Source organism: Parasteatoda tepidariorum, chromosome 4 (genome assembly GCF_043381705.1).
Source record: "Parasteatoda tepidariorum isolate YZ-2023 chromosome 4, CAS_Ptep_4.0, whole genome shotgun sequence".
Classification (NCBI taxonomy): domain Eukaryota; kingdom Metazoa; phylum Arthropoda; class Arachnida; order Araneae; family Theridiidae; genus Parasteatoda; species Parasteatoda tepidariorum.
The window spans coordinates 58,562,990-58,576,524 of NC_092207.1; the positions used below are offsets into that span (position 1 = coordinate 58,562,990).

A 13,535-nucleotide genomic window follows, 5' to 3' on the forward strand; every position below is an offset into this window, starting at 1 on the left:
GTTTTATTTATTTTGTCTATTAAGCAAACTTTGCAAAGATAAAGCCAAAGTTTAAGCTCAAAGCTCTGACATAAAAGGGACATGAGGTTTGACGGAGATTATCTTATGAACTCAATAAAATATTCAGGTATGTTGTATATTGAAATAAAATTTTCTGTGTGTACTTGTGCAATAATCTACAAACGCATGTTACCATTTGTAACTTTCAATACTGTATTGTATTATCAGAAACGAAATTTTTGAGCATGAATTAGTTTATAAGTCTTAATTCAATCGCATTATCGAAACATATTTTCCAATCCCTGTCATTAAATTTTGAACCTAAAACCAATAAAAGATTTTAGTTTAAATTTCTGTCTTACATTAAAGTTTGAGGAACATTTCTGTAGAGATCACAGAATTGTAATATGAATTTTTGAATGCTTTTTCAATCTAGTACGTTTGCTCAATTGTGAGCAAGTCAAAGAGTAACGCAAATTAACTCATTTGAGTTTTTTGTCTATTTTACAAGATTGGAAACAACTTGGAAGAGCAAAGATAAGGCAAAATTATTACCATGCAGAAAATTAATCAGCTTTGAGTCAACGGGATCGTGAAGTTTTTATATTCTAGCAAAATATTCTGAGATATACTCTCATCAGACTAGATAGATCTCTAGATGACAGAGAGATCGTTATAAGAACGTGAGTTATTTATTCTTGAAAATATTTTTTATTATATAATCTTAGGAAAAATTAAAATGCCATGATAATGTTGATTATTATAACCGCGTTGGCTATGGGGATGGAGCACTTGCCTACCATTGAGATAACCCAAGTTCAAACTCTGACGATGGCCAGTCGCTCCGAATTCCCCTCCCGGTTCGCACTGACCACAGTCCTAACGTAAAATATCGTCAGTAGTAGACAGGTCATGGGTTGGAGACCCCTTGCCGTTGAGCTAACAATGAGTGATTTTCTTAGTTTTCCTCTCCATGTAACGCACATGCTGGTTAGCTCTATTAAAATATCCTCCACAAAGGCTAGTTTGTCCCAATGCTGGATCAAGGAATTTTTTTGTCTTCTGGGTTGGGTTCAAGATTATAAGATTACGGAGTTGAACATTGAAGGCCATAAACTCAGAATTGGGTAGGCTGTAAACAAAAGCCGTTATAACCAAAATAAAGTTGATTAGAAATTAAGAAATGCTAAATTTGAACTGTAATTTAAATATTTCTGTTAAAATCAAATTTTACCTCGGATTAAATAACATAATCTTTATTTCTTTTTGATACACGTAACATATATACTTTTGATGATATGAGGAAAAAAATTATGAATTGATCACGCCAATTTAAATATATTTATTTAATTTTCATTACAAAAATAATATTATTTATTACAAGCTAAATACCCGTTCTTTGTACGGGAAGAAAAAGAATAAGCGTCAATAAATCAACATCAATAAGCATCAATAATTTTACACAGCAGTGTGTAAAAACATTTTTTAAAAAACAGTCATTAATTATAGCTATTTTTTTAGATATTTTTCCTGATAATTTCAAACATGGTGAGTCTACGATTAACCATCACAATTTGCGTCTTATCCTTAGCAATCTTCATAACTGCTGAACCTATGCCTATTGACAAAATCAAATTAAGGGTACAGAAGTTATGCGGTAAATATCTATTTAAATAATTTATATTTTGAATTTAAGATTACATTATTACTGTATACATCTTTTGTAAAGAAAGACAATATATACCAATAATGCTTAGATAATTTAAATACAATTGTACGAAAATTATTTTGTTTAAATAATACTCAAAATAATTTTCTGTATTTTATTAGTATATATTTGATTACTTTATCATCAGACTACCAAATTCAAAGAAATAATAAATTCAAATGAATGTTAAATAATAAACTCTTATTTTTCTCCGAAGCATTAACAGCTCATGTAAATTCTTTTACAAAAGATGTGTAATTAATAAAATTCAATTTTCAATTTCATGCCTCATTTTCAATGCCTCATTTTTAAGGTTTTCAACATATTGACAACTCTTTTTCGTTTCTCAATTCAATTTTAGAGGGGTAATGCTTAAAGCTTTTAATTAAAAAAATAACTATGTCTGACTTTTGGAAATTAAAATTGTAACTCAATTGTTATTGAAAAAGTAATATTTTATTTATTTATTTATTGTTTGTTTGTTTGTAGCAATTCAACGAAATTCATGTAATTATCTAACAGTTTTATGAGCTGTATTACTTTCAATTAATTTAATTTTCTATAATAATTTCCATAATATTTTTTATAATTTTCTCTAATAAGCATTTTAAAAACTTTTAATTTAAGCTATAAGTTAAGTAAACTGTTAAACTTTTAAGTTAAGCTATAAGTTAAGTTATAAAGTTAGCTGTCAAGACAAAAGATTCGGTAGGTCATTGTGCAAATGATGCAGCACTATTTATTTTCAGCTGTGCAAATACGAAAAGTGCATTTTAAGTACGAAGCAAATAAAGAATAAGATACTGATATTTACAAACTACTCACTGATATAAACTACAAACTACCTCTGTTTTAAAAAAATTGTTTTCCTAAAATTTCCTGAAAAGTTCCATATTTTTCACATAAATCAGATTTTAATAGTTATTTAATGCTTTTAAACCAAGACTTCTTTATCTTAATTTTTCTCTGTATTGAAAAAATTATAAGGGCCTCCGACGTCACCACAGCTGTTTTAAATATATGATTTTAAATATAGTATGAAAATAGTGTTCAGAATGCACTAAGGGTTTTAATAAAAGTTAAGACACAATGTAGGAAAAATGGTTTAAAAAATAAAAATATATATATAACATTTTTATTAACAAATTAAACAATTATTTGCCATTTTGTTAATATTTTAATGCATAAAATTTCCTTCCATACCCTTTATTAAATTAGTATTTCAGAATCTTTATTTCCTTCCATATCAACCTTCATACGTATTTGCATGTCTATGTAATATTTAACTAAATTGAGTAATTAGAATTGTATCAGATGAACGAATTTATTAATTTATTCTTTTTCATTCCCTGTAGATGAAAACAATGATGACCTAATAAAAGAATTGGCATTGTGTTACAAGCAATTTGCATCAACAATGGTAAATTAATATTCATTTTAATTTTGCTATATTTTTTTCATTTTCCACACTTTCGACCAGTCAAAATTTTAACATATGTTTAAAGACTTTAAGACAAACAGGTATGAATAGGATGAATGAATATTTTATTTAAATTATTCTCAACAACTTTAAGCTCATTAAACCCCTGAAGAATTTCGTCTTCAAAAAAGCACGGATAACATGATCGATCCCGAAAACATATACAATGTTTGTTTGCTTATTTTTAAGAAAAAGATACAAGCACATAGTAAAAGTTCGTGAAAAGAGAGGTAGGACCTTTAAAAACCTGTACATAACAAGAATTAAAAAATTTTGCATAATTTCGTTGCTTGCTATGATAATTTATTTATTCCTAAAATTATGAACATTTCTGTAAATTTTCCTTTGAAATGTATAACATTGTTTGCATAAATTCTAATTTTAATATTTAATGATTATAGTATTTCCCTATAATAAATAATCAATAACAATGCGGCGGCTACTGCTGTTTTGGGAATTAATTTCTTTTTTGTGTAAAATCTGTAAGACTAAGAAACTTGAAAGTATGAAGATGTTTAATAAAATTGGCAAAGATTACGATGGAATAAAATAAATTGACATTCGAGAGTTATTAACTGGTGAAGTTATAGCTAAAAATACCATGCGAGCAGCTCTGCAGTCAGAAAAATTGCAACTACAAGGAAGATAAATAGTCTTTCAATATTGACATGCTGAAAGAGCTATTTTTATTTATAAACTTAACAAGAGGTTTATTTTTAATTACAATTTGTTTTAATTTATTGAATGTTTTACGTGCTTCTTTTGTGAAATTTTTTCTGGCTTTTTTCGTTTTCTTTGCAATATTCTGCACCTCTTACGCAGATATCAAAAGAAACACAGAAGATTGTGTTCTTAACACAAAATATAGTTTGTTTGTTGTTGTTTTTAATTGTGCATTTCTTGCACAAAACATTATCTCCAATCATTAAAAATAAAAATTGTAAAAACTTTATTTTCGGAAATGGAAGTCTAAATGCATATATTTTAATCTTTTCATAAACATGTACATATATTTTTTTAAAAAAAAATTTAAATGTTTGTGAACTTTTTCGCTAAAAATTTAATTTTGAATATAAAATTTACTCCTTGCTCTTTAGAATATTCTTTTGAATTTCGTAAAATCAAATATAGTCTCTATCTCTTTCAAATTTAGGGAAAAATAAAGATTTTCTTAAAGAAAAAATATTTATTAAGATGTATTATTCTCAAGAAAAGGATTATTTAAAAAAAAATGTTTCAGTATGCATTTGTTTCTATCAAATCAAACTTGGTTGTTTCGTAGGTGAATATTAATCTCACAAATTAAAGTTTCAATATTTACTTCTACAAACTAAGCGGTAACATACTTTTCGCGTAAAAATAATTCTTTTGTGACTCCCAAAACCCAACATGCTTCTTTTTTTCTCTATGACAAAAACAACAGTTGAAACTACAAATATTTCTTTGGTTATTGGCTTGTAGAATTCAGCTTTCGCTTGGATATTTTACTTGCAACTAATAAGGCAAATACAGAATGATTGTAACCATGTGATTAGTTATTTAAACATATTTTTATTTTATTCAACTGTGGTTTTGGACTATTTGATCTCATTCATTTTTCATCTATTAAGCATGCTGTAAGTAAATTTTCGCTTTAAGATTTGCAAAACTATGTAAGTTAAGGAATAGAGAATTTTAATTTTCAACAACACCGTTTGATAGTGTTAGTCAAATAATATTTTCCCTGCGAAAACATTTCATTTTTTTAAGCATTTTATACAAGGATTTTTATTTTTTCAGTATATTTAATTAGTTTATTATTTTATATAAGGTTATGTTTAAGAATATTTACTTTTAATTCTGAAAGAATATTAATATAGTTTCCTATTGATATAACAAACGTTATTATCAATGATTAATCGTATGGAGGCACTAACAAGACATGATATAAATAGAATCGGCGAATTAAAGAATAAGTAAATAAAATGAATGCATTATTTTTATATTTTCTAAGTGTTAAAATTTTTTTTAAAAAGCTAACATTATAAAAAATAATAACAAAAAACAAAACAAAAAAAACGCAAAAAAATTCCAAAATGTCAATTCCTGATATGTTGGTAAAACTTGGACAAGCAGCAAAAAATCAATTATCTTATTTATTTAACGCATTAATTCTCCTTGAATTTGAAAAGCTATTCCATTTAACCTTTTTTTATAATTAATTTTCAAAATACCCATTACTAGAAAACTAATTGTGACATTTTAATTTAAAAGTTTGCTTTTTTTAATTTTTGTAGAATCAGAGAGTGGCAAGGACATGCATCAAAAGACTTGCACCTGAGACTTATGGTGACCTATTTGCATTTGTAAAAACAGTCTGCAAAGATCTCTCACTTGTAGATGCAGTAAGAGTTTTTAATTTATAAATTTTATTACACTCGCAAGTGACGAACAGAAACAAGTATAAACATACTGAAACATGCATGTTTACAGTTAAGAAAACAATACAGAAAATCTATAGTTGACTGTAGAAAAATTTTAAAATAATTTATTAAATTGTATTATATTTGCAAGCAACAAACAGAAACACGAATGAAGAAATAGGAAACGTCTTTTTGCAGGTAAGAAAACACTGAAAATCTATAGTTGACTGTGCAATAATTTCAAAATAGTCTATTAAATTTATTATACTTGCAAGTAACAAACAGAAAAAAGTATGAAGAAACAGAAACTTGTATTTTTAAAGTTAAGAAAACACTACAGAAAATCTATAGTTGACTGTAGAACAATTTCAAAATAATTTTGACAAAACTTTCCTTCGAAAAACTGGATCCAAATTAATTATTTCCATTCATTTCCTATCTCAAACTCTCCCCCCACCCGATAGGTAATGTGTGAGTCTTATAAAGATAAAAATTTTGCGAACAATAAATATTTTACAAACTTTAAATTGGAGATTTTTTTTTCCAATGCCTACATGGAGAAGGACCTTTCGTCATACAGGTTTCTGAAGAATAGAATTGTTGGCCAGTCTGCAAAGGGCACCATTCAGGGCTTAATGGTGCAAAGGGTGCCATTTCAGGGGCACCATTAAGTCGGCCAACGCTGCCCCACAATAAGGACACATAGTACAGAGAATGAAAAAACATCCATGCCTTGCCTGGGATTCGAACCCAGACCCTTTCTGATGCGAGGTCAGTTCCCTGACCCTTACACAGGCCGGTCGAAGATAGTACAGAAGATTTTGAACATAATGCAAAATATAGTTGAAATTAAATAAAGCCTTAAAAATTATTGCTTTTTTTTAATTCATTATGATTAAATTGTAGATCAGCAGGTATACGAAGTGCAGTGGAATAAAATCAGCATTGATGATTGAGTAGAAAAACTAAATAAATGAGCGAATTGATCTACAACAAGCATCTTATCTTTCGTCCATCTCTATCATTACTAAAATACATCACTATAAATCATAGCTTGCTTAAATTTTACCCATGTTGCATGTAAATCCAGAATCCCCTACAAGGATACGTACAATCATAACACTTCATATTGAAATAAATAAAGAAATTTATTACAATAAAGCTCTGATAGTCGTGAACATATTTTTACCATCAAATTTCTATAATCATTGTAAGAAATGGGTAGCGAAGTTTAGAGGTTTAAAGTTTCTTTTCACACAGACTAGACTACCATTGATATTTGTAAGTTTGAAAGTGTTATTTAATCATAAGAAAGATTTCAAATACAGTTTGTTTAAGTGAAATAGATTGTTGCAAATTTCACCCTAGAAAAGATTCCGCTTTCTCATTTAATCTGAAAAAAATTGTATTTCAAATTAATTTTAGAAGTCTACTTACTTTTACAATTTAACTGTTAATGACTTTGGAATTATTATTTATTTATTAGGTGATGGCTTGTTTTCACACACATGATCAAAAATTTGATAAGGTAAGTTTTACTTGAAGTATCTTTCCAGTGTTCAGGCCTAACATTTCTATGCTGATTTACATCAAAACTACGGAGAACCTTTCCATAACTATGTTTAAAATCCTTTTAAAAAATGTGGTCAATAAAATTTGCTTTAAAAGATTATAAATGTCAATAACGCATATTTGAAGCTGCACTCTGGCATTAAGTGAAAGAAACATAACGTTATCAAAATTTATCGAAACATTATAAAAGTCAATCCCAGTAACTTAAGAGTTAAATCCTTAAAATCCTAGATTAAACCTTAATACGTTTCTAAGATTTATTCAATCAAAAAGTGTATTTAGAAACGTATTTTTATTAAGATATAGAAAAAGTATTGTACCTTGCACCGCAAGTATCTCATACTGGTTTTTAATATTTGCTAATGTGAAATACTGCATATGGTATATGTAGTTGGTACCGGTAGTAACAGGTACTCTCAGTTATTTTATGACCATTCAAAGTTTTGAAGACTTTTCGAGAGAACATTTTTTTTTTAATTTTCTAACTGCTGAATATCTTTTTTCAATAAGTTTGATTTGAATACAAAATTATAATAGTACTTACAATTGAACCCATCACTGAAGTAGATCAAATACGAAAATTTCCTTCTCTATAAAATGAAACACCGATTTTTTTTAAAGAAATATTACCTCTTTTAATGGTCTTAACAAAACCAAAAAAGTGTATATTCGTTGTACCTTGAATCAATCTGAATTATGTGCAACATACATTTCTGTACGCTAGTTAACTCAAATATGTATATCCAGTGATTTAAAAACACCACAATTTCCAAGCCGACAATAACATGTTTACAGTATTGTGCTGTTATCTAATATAAATTCAGGAAATATCAGAAAATATCTATCTGAAAACAATACTAAATAATAATTTGATGTAAAAAAATATCATTATCGAAGAAAGTGTGACTTTCTCAAATCATATTTCCCCGAACAATTTATTTGCTAGTAAAAATCTTCTGATATCTGAAATCAGCTTAAACTTTCAACAGCATTCTTGTTCATATTTTACAGACTGCTATTACTCCGTTGTTAATTTTGATAACTTAATTTAGCTCTTCAAACCATAAAAGTTATATAGTATTTTGTGGTAATGGAAATTCGACGATTTAGATCAAAACTATACCGTATGTAACTTTTTCTCTTGCGCTGTACTATTTGTACAAAATATTTCAGGCCTAAATGGAAAATAACAAAACTTTTTGAATCTTTTTCCATAAAATATTATAATCTAATGTGTGTCGTTATTTTTTTTTCCAGGTCAAGGATAAGAATGGAGCAAAAGTAAGTATTATACATTATCTTGTTAAAAGGTTTTTAAATACGGGAAAGAGGTGGACTAATGTGAACATTTTTTTACACATTTGCCAAGAAAAAATCCTTTTTAAATATAGTATTTAGCTCGGGAAGTATTTTTTTATATACTGTAGACATTTTAATACATTCTTGTTTATATCTAAAATTAAATAGTTGTTTAGTTTTTCTGTAAAATAATATTTTAAAAAAGGTATTTTTGTTTACATTTGTATTTTTAATTATATAGTGCTATTAATATAAATTAAATTTTTAATATAATGTTAATATTATAAACCAAATCTTCACTTTATGAAAGGTTTATGAGTTAAAAAATTTGAAAATCATTACTATAATTCTGCACATTTTTTGGGCGTTGCCCTAAATAATTGACAAAGTACACAAATAATTAGTACTCGTTATATATTTCTCTGTGCGGAAAAAAACTTTAAACAAAAAAATTGTGGACTGAGTTGCCATTGATTTTTTTTAGATTTACTAAGTACTGCCTTTATTTTCCTTAAATCGTGATTTTTTTTTACCAAAATGGAGGATCAGAAAAAAATGTATGATGATCAAATAAAAAATACAGTCAAATAAAAAATATCCTATTTTATAAAAATATCAAGTTTAAACAATTTATTTTTCTGAAATGTTTCGAAAAAGACGTTTTAAATATTTAACATTGTTTCGGGTCTTATATTACAGGCTTGTGTTCTTTCCTCTTTGTCGAAACATGATGCCTTTCACATTCTCTTCATAAAGGACGAAAAAGAATAAAAACATGAGCTTTTACTCATGCAAGAATTTGTTTATAAAAATTGTCATTGAACACTTGTATTGTTACAAAGCTTATGCATTATTAAAATAAACCAAAGTTTTAAAAAAATTGCAAAGTATCTATTATTTATTACTATTTGTTAATGCTTATTATGGAGGTAACAAATGATGTATCTTTGAATCAGAAATTTTTTCCAAGTGCACTTTGTGGATAAGAAGATTGTACTCATTAAAACAACGAACATCACTTCCGAAAAAAAGTGCTTGTTTTTCGTCATTCATCACTGCAATCATTAAAAGCTGTGTTTATGAATAGCGTGTCACTATGGCAACTATCACTATGACTGAATCTAAAACAGCATGCAAAAAACGGGAGAAGACTTGAAGCTAATCCTAGGATTAGTGAATTACTAAGTCAGCAAATCGATCTAAATTATGTGAAAGAATGAATCAGTAACTCAGTGATCGGGCTAATCATTAAATTACCATATTATTGTATGCTTAAAATAATTTTTACATGCACCCAATACACTTATACAGTTTATAGATAGTCTACTGTAGCAATTTTTTACAGTCTCTTTTTTCTTTTTTCTTTCTTTTATTTTTATTAAGAAAAGTTTTTGTCTTTCAAAATCCCTCAATTTAACTGAAACAGCTGGATCGCAAAAGATGAAGATAATAGGAATGATTACCACACTCAAGAACGCTTCTCCACAATCTATTTTTCTTATTCCGTGATGGGAACTTTTAACAGTGATTTTTATTAGTACTTTAATTTCTTTTTTTAGTGCCATGTAATGTTTAAGTCAAAGATATGTTAAAAAGGAAACTAAAATAGATAGCATTTTAATTAAAAGAGTAAATTATGATAGTTTTACAAAAATTACATCGGTAATTTTTTATTATTATTTTTATTAAGGTACTTTTTAGTACTTAAATATTTTTATCGTAATATGATGTATCATATATCACTTATTTATTTTTTGTTTACCTTATGGAATCTTAATATATTTGAGGTGGAATCTCGATAGATGAAGGTTTGTGTCCATGGATTCTTGCAGTTTTTAGACCGACTAGCTCAAGGCAGTAGTAAATCTCCGTGCTCTATGTCAATAAGAGATAGCATTTTTCAGCCGCTACCAGCAACACTTTTTACGATATAACTGTCGGAGAGAATTTTCTGTCACTTAAAAGTTTCTGACCATTTAAGATTGGCTAGAGCACTCAAATTTAAACTGAAGCAGTTTGCTGAATTGCAATACTATTTGCAATCGACGACCGTTACCAATAGAATTTATCTTGAAATTATTGCCAAAGGAAACTTATAGCTTGTCAAATTTCTAACCACTTTCTGATTAACTAGAGTGCTCATGTTATATTACATATTGAACCTTTTAATTTAATAATTGTGTCATTAAACCAAAAAAATAAAGTTTAAATAAAGAGAAAAGGAATAGTAGCAACATTTTATTTTTTAGATAACAATAATGAAAAATTAAAAAAAAATAATACACTTTGGAAGAAAATCAAAAGACAGCACTAAATTAAATTCAGAGTAGTATGATTTTTCAGTATATAATATAATAACAACATTTTATTTATCGAATAAAAATAATTAAAAATAAAAATAATGAAAAATGAAAATAATAATATCATTATGCAAGAAATTCTAAAAACAACACTCAATAAAATGCAAAGTGATTTAAAAGATCTCTATCCCGACTTCCTGAAATCTATACCTAACGCACTTTCTTAATCAATAATGCATGAGTAATTTATAAAAAAATGACATATTTGTCTTCAAACATAAAAATAAATAGGCATAAAAATCAAGTATATAATCATTAAAAAAACAACTTGCATTTCTTTAAAAATGTGCAATAACTCAGTAAAAGTTGACATTTCCACATTGAAGAAAATCTGAACCTAAAGAACATGACAAGGCATTGAAAAATAAAAACAGCAAACAAAAATAATGACAAATTGCCATAATTAATAATAATTGAAAAATGAATAAACAGCTGCCATTTCAGAATTGTTGCTTATGGCATCAATATTTCGATTCGTTTTTCTTTTCTCAGTTAAAAGACAAGGAACTATGCCAAAGTACAGCAAATTGCTCATGTGCGAATTACGCTTATATAATTTACAATAAATATAAAAATATAATTAATTTTTAGTTTGTTTCCAAAATTTTTCCCGCAAATAATTTTAGGTAGAAAACTAACATTTTTTTCAATAAATTAACGATTTATTCGACATATAATAACATAAATAGCTTGTTAAAAGTGACAAGTAGAGCTGTCATAATTTTTAAAATCTACTTATTTCACAAAATAAAACTGTTTTTTATCATTGTATTTGTGTATATGGAACAGTTTAGTATAATTTTAAAAGCAAAGGAAAAGAATATGCACCCGAATTTATGAGATTCCGCCAAAATAAAAATACCGTTTCGATCACTCCATTTTAAATCTACGAGAAAAAGTTTCTTAGGTTCTGTTTCAGTAAATTTCGGCTCTCGACCAATCAGAGAATGTTACACATACGTCGTAACTCTCTAACGAAGTTAGATGGAAGTAACTCTAATTTTAACTGTAACTAACTATTAAACAGTAGCTGAAATCTACGGTGTTGTTGAAAAAATTATTCCCACATTATTCTGTTGCTTAGAAACTCTTAACTTTCAACAATAAAAATTAGAAAAATGTAAGATCTAACCTTACATAGTTACGTAGTTCTAATCTTACAATCTTAATGTAATCTCTGTTGCCTAGCAATGGAAGAAAAGTTCACAAAATTTCCCCATAACATTGGATTTATTAGACAAATTTTTCCCTAAACATCGCAAAGTGTTTCCTAGCTAGTTATGTTAGTGAAACGGTGAATGTTACATATTTTTCCCAGCTTTAAGGCTTTTTATATCAAAATTATTCTATACAAACTGCATGTAATAGTAACAAAACCATCATTTCCACATTGTTATTCGTCCACTCTTAATCTGATATATTGTTTAAAATTCACAAATTCTTTGTTAAAAATTTAAATATTTTTATTGTACGTAAAACATTTGTCTTTTTGGTTTGTGTCCTTTTTTTTACAAAAACTTTAGAAAAATATTAAATATTATTTTGAAAATGTAAAGAAATTTAACTTTAACTTTTTTGTTATTCACACTGTTAAATTTTGCGTGTTGTTGACGAATATGATAAAATATCACAATATAGCTGTCATGTCTGCCTTATTTATTCATTTTTAGTCAACTGCAATAAAAATATTTAAATTAGCTATATAAAGTTTTAAAAAAGTCATAAAAACGCATTAAATTTATGAGGCAAAATATTTATTCGATACAATTCATTTTATGTGTAAATGAATTGCATGAATAAAAAATGGCATTTTTCTTCCTCATTAAATCAATAAATCCAATCATTTTCCCCATTTCATTTATAGATTTCTTAGTCTAAATCGAATTGCTTACCCTTGGTACAAGTTTAACCAATACTTATTTTTGCTTATGATCAATGGTAATTTGTTTGAAAAATCAATAGCAAAACATGTTTGCTTTTATCTATCTCGCACGCAATTTCATCTGTACCAAATGGTGCCTATTGTTGCATAAATTGCGGATCGATTATCTTTTCTTGCCTTGCATTAATTGACTTGTCGGCCTTTAACCGATGAGCAACTCTTTGTCTGTGCTCTCAGGGTAACTTCTTCAGAGAGGTAAATAAATTTTTCTTTCATACCTTTAAAATATTTAGTGTATCTTAACACTGAAAGTAGTGGCAACTAATTTACACCAATAGTGACTAGTGGAACTCCAGAGAGAATTCTCAGAGTAATCGAAAATCAAATACAGTTCCTAGTGTCATTACATACCGGAATGTCCCTTTATACCAGCGGCTCCCAAATTTTTTTCTGATAGGGAACCCTGACTGATCAAACTCTTTTCGGTGAAACCCAGACTTTGTAAATAATAAAGTATATAAAAACAATGTAAGAGCCACCAAACTAACCAAAGTACAGTGCTACATAAAATATCCTCAGTGGTAGGCGGATCGTGGGTTAGAGTCCCCTTGCTGTCAAGCTAACCGTGGGAGGCTTTCGTGATTTTTCTCTCCATGTGACGCAAATGCGGGATAATTCCTTCATAAAGTCCTCCACTAAATTTCTCCCAATCCAGGAGTTTCCTTGTTTTCTGAACAAAAGTCGTGAACTCAAAAATTGCGTCAGCTGTTTAACGATGGTTCTATATATATATATATATATATATATATATTTATCCTATTAAACTTTACAA

At 27.7% G+C, this 13,535-nt stretch overlaps 2 protein-coding genes across 4 annotated transcripts in view; both read left to right on the plus strand.

The window, feature by feature from the left end:
* LOC107451401 (uncharacterized) lies at positions 1-9,341 on the plus strand. Of its 2 annotated transcripts, none has more exons than XM_016067479.3 (7): positions 1-127; positions 1,522-1,657; positions 3,064-3,128; positions 5,465-5,572; positions 7,077-7,118; positions 8,420-8,443; positions 9,161-9,341. In XM_016067479.3, exons 2-7 carry the CDS (start codon positions 1,546-1,548, stop codon positions 9,230-9,232), a joined length of 423 nt encoding a protein of 140 aa, XP_015922965.1. In that variant the 5' UTR covers positions 1-127; positions 1,522-1,545; the 3' UTR covers positions 9,233-9,341. The 2 variants fall into 2 exon arrangements, with proteins under 2 accessions (XP_015922965.1, XP_015922972.1); XM_016067486.3 differs by lacking the exon at positions 1-127 and adding an exon at positions 344-683.
* Positions 9,342-12,820: 3,479 nt separating this feature from the next.
* Positions 12,821-13,535, plus strand: part of LOC107451395 (uncharacterized) — an 11,933-nt gene continuing 11,218 nt past the window's right edge. For both annotated transcript variants that reach the window (XM_071180514.1, XM_016067467.3), the window contains exon 1: positions 12,821-12,958. The gene's annotated coding sequence lies outside the window, so the exon portion shown is untranslated. The remainder of the gene's footprint in view (positions 12,959-13,535) is intronic.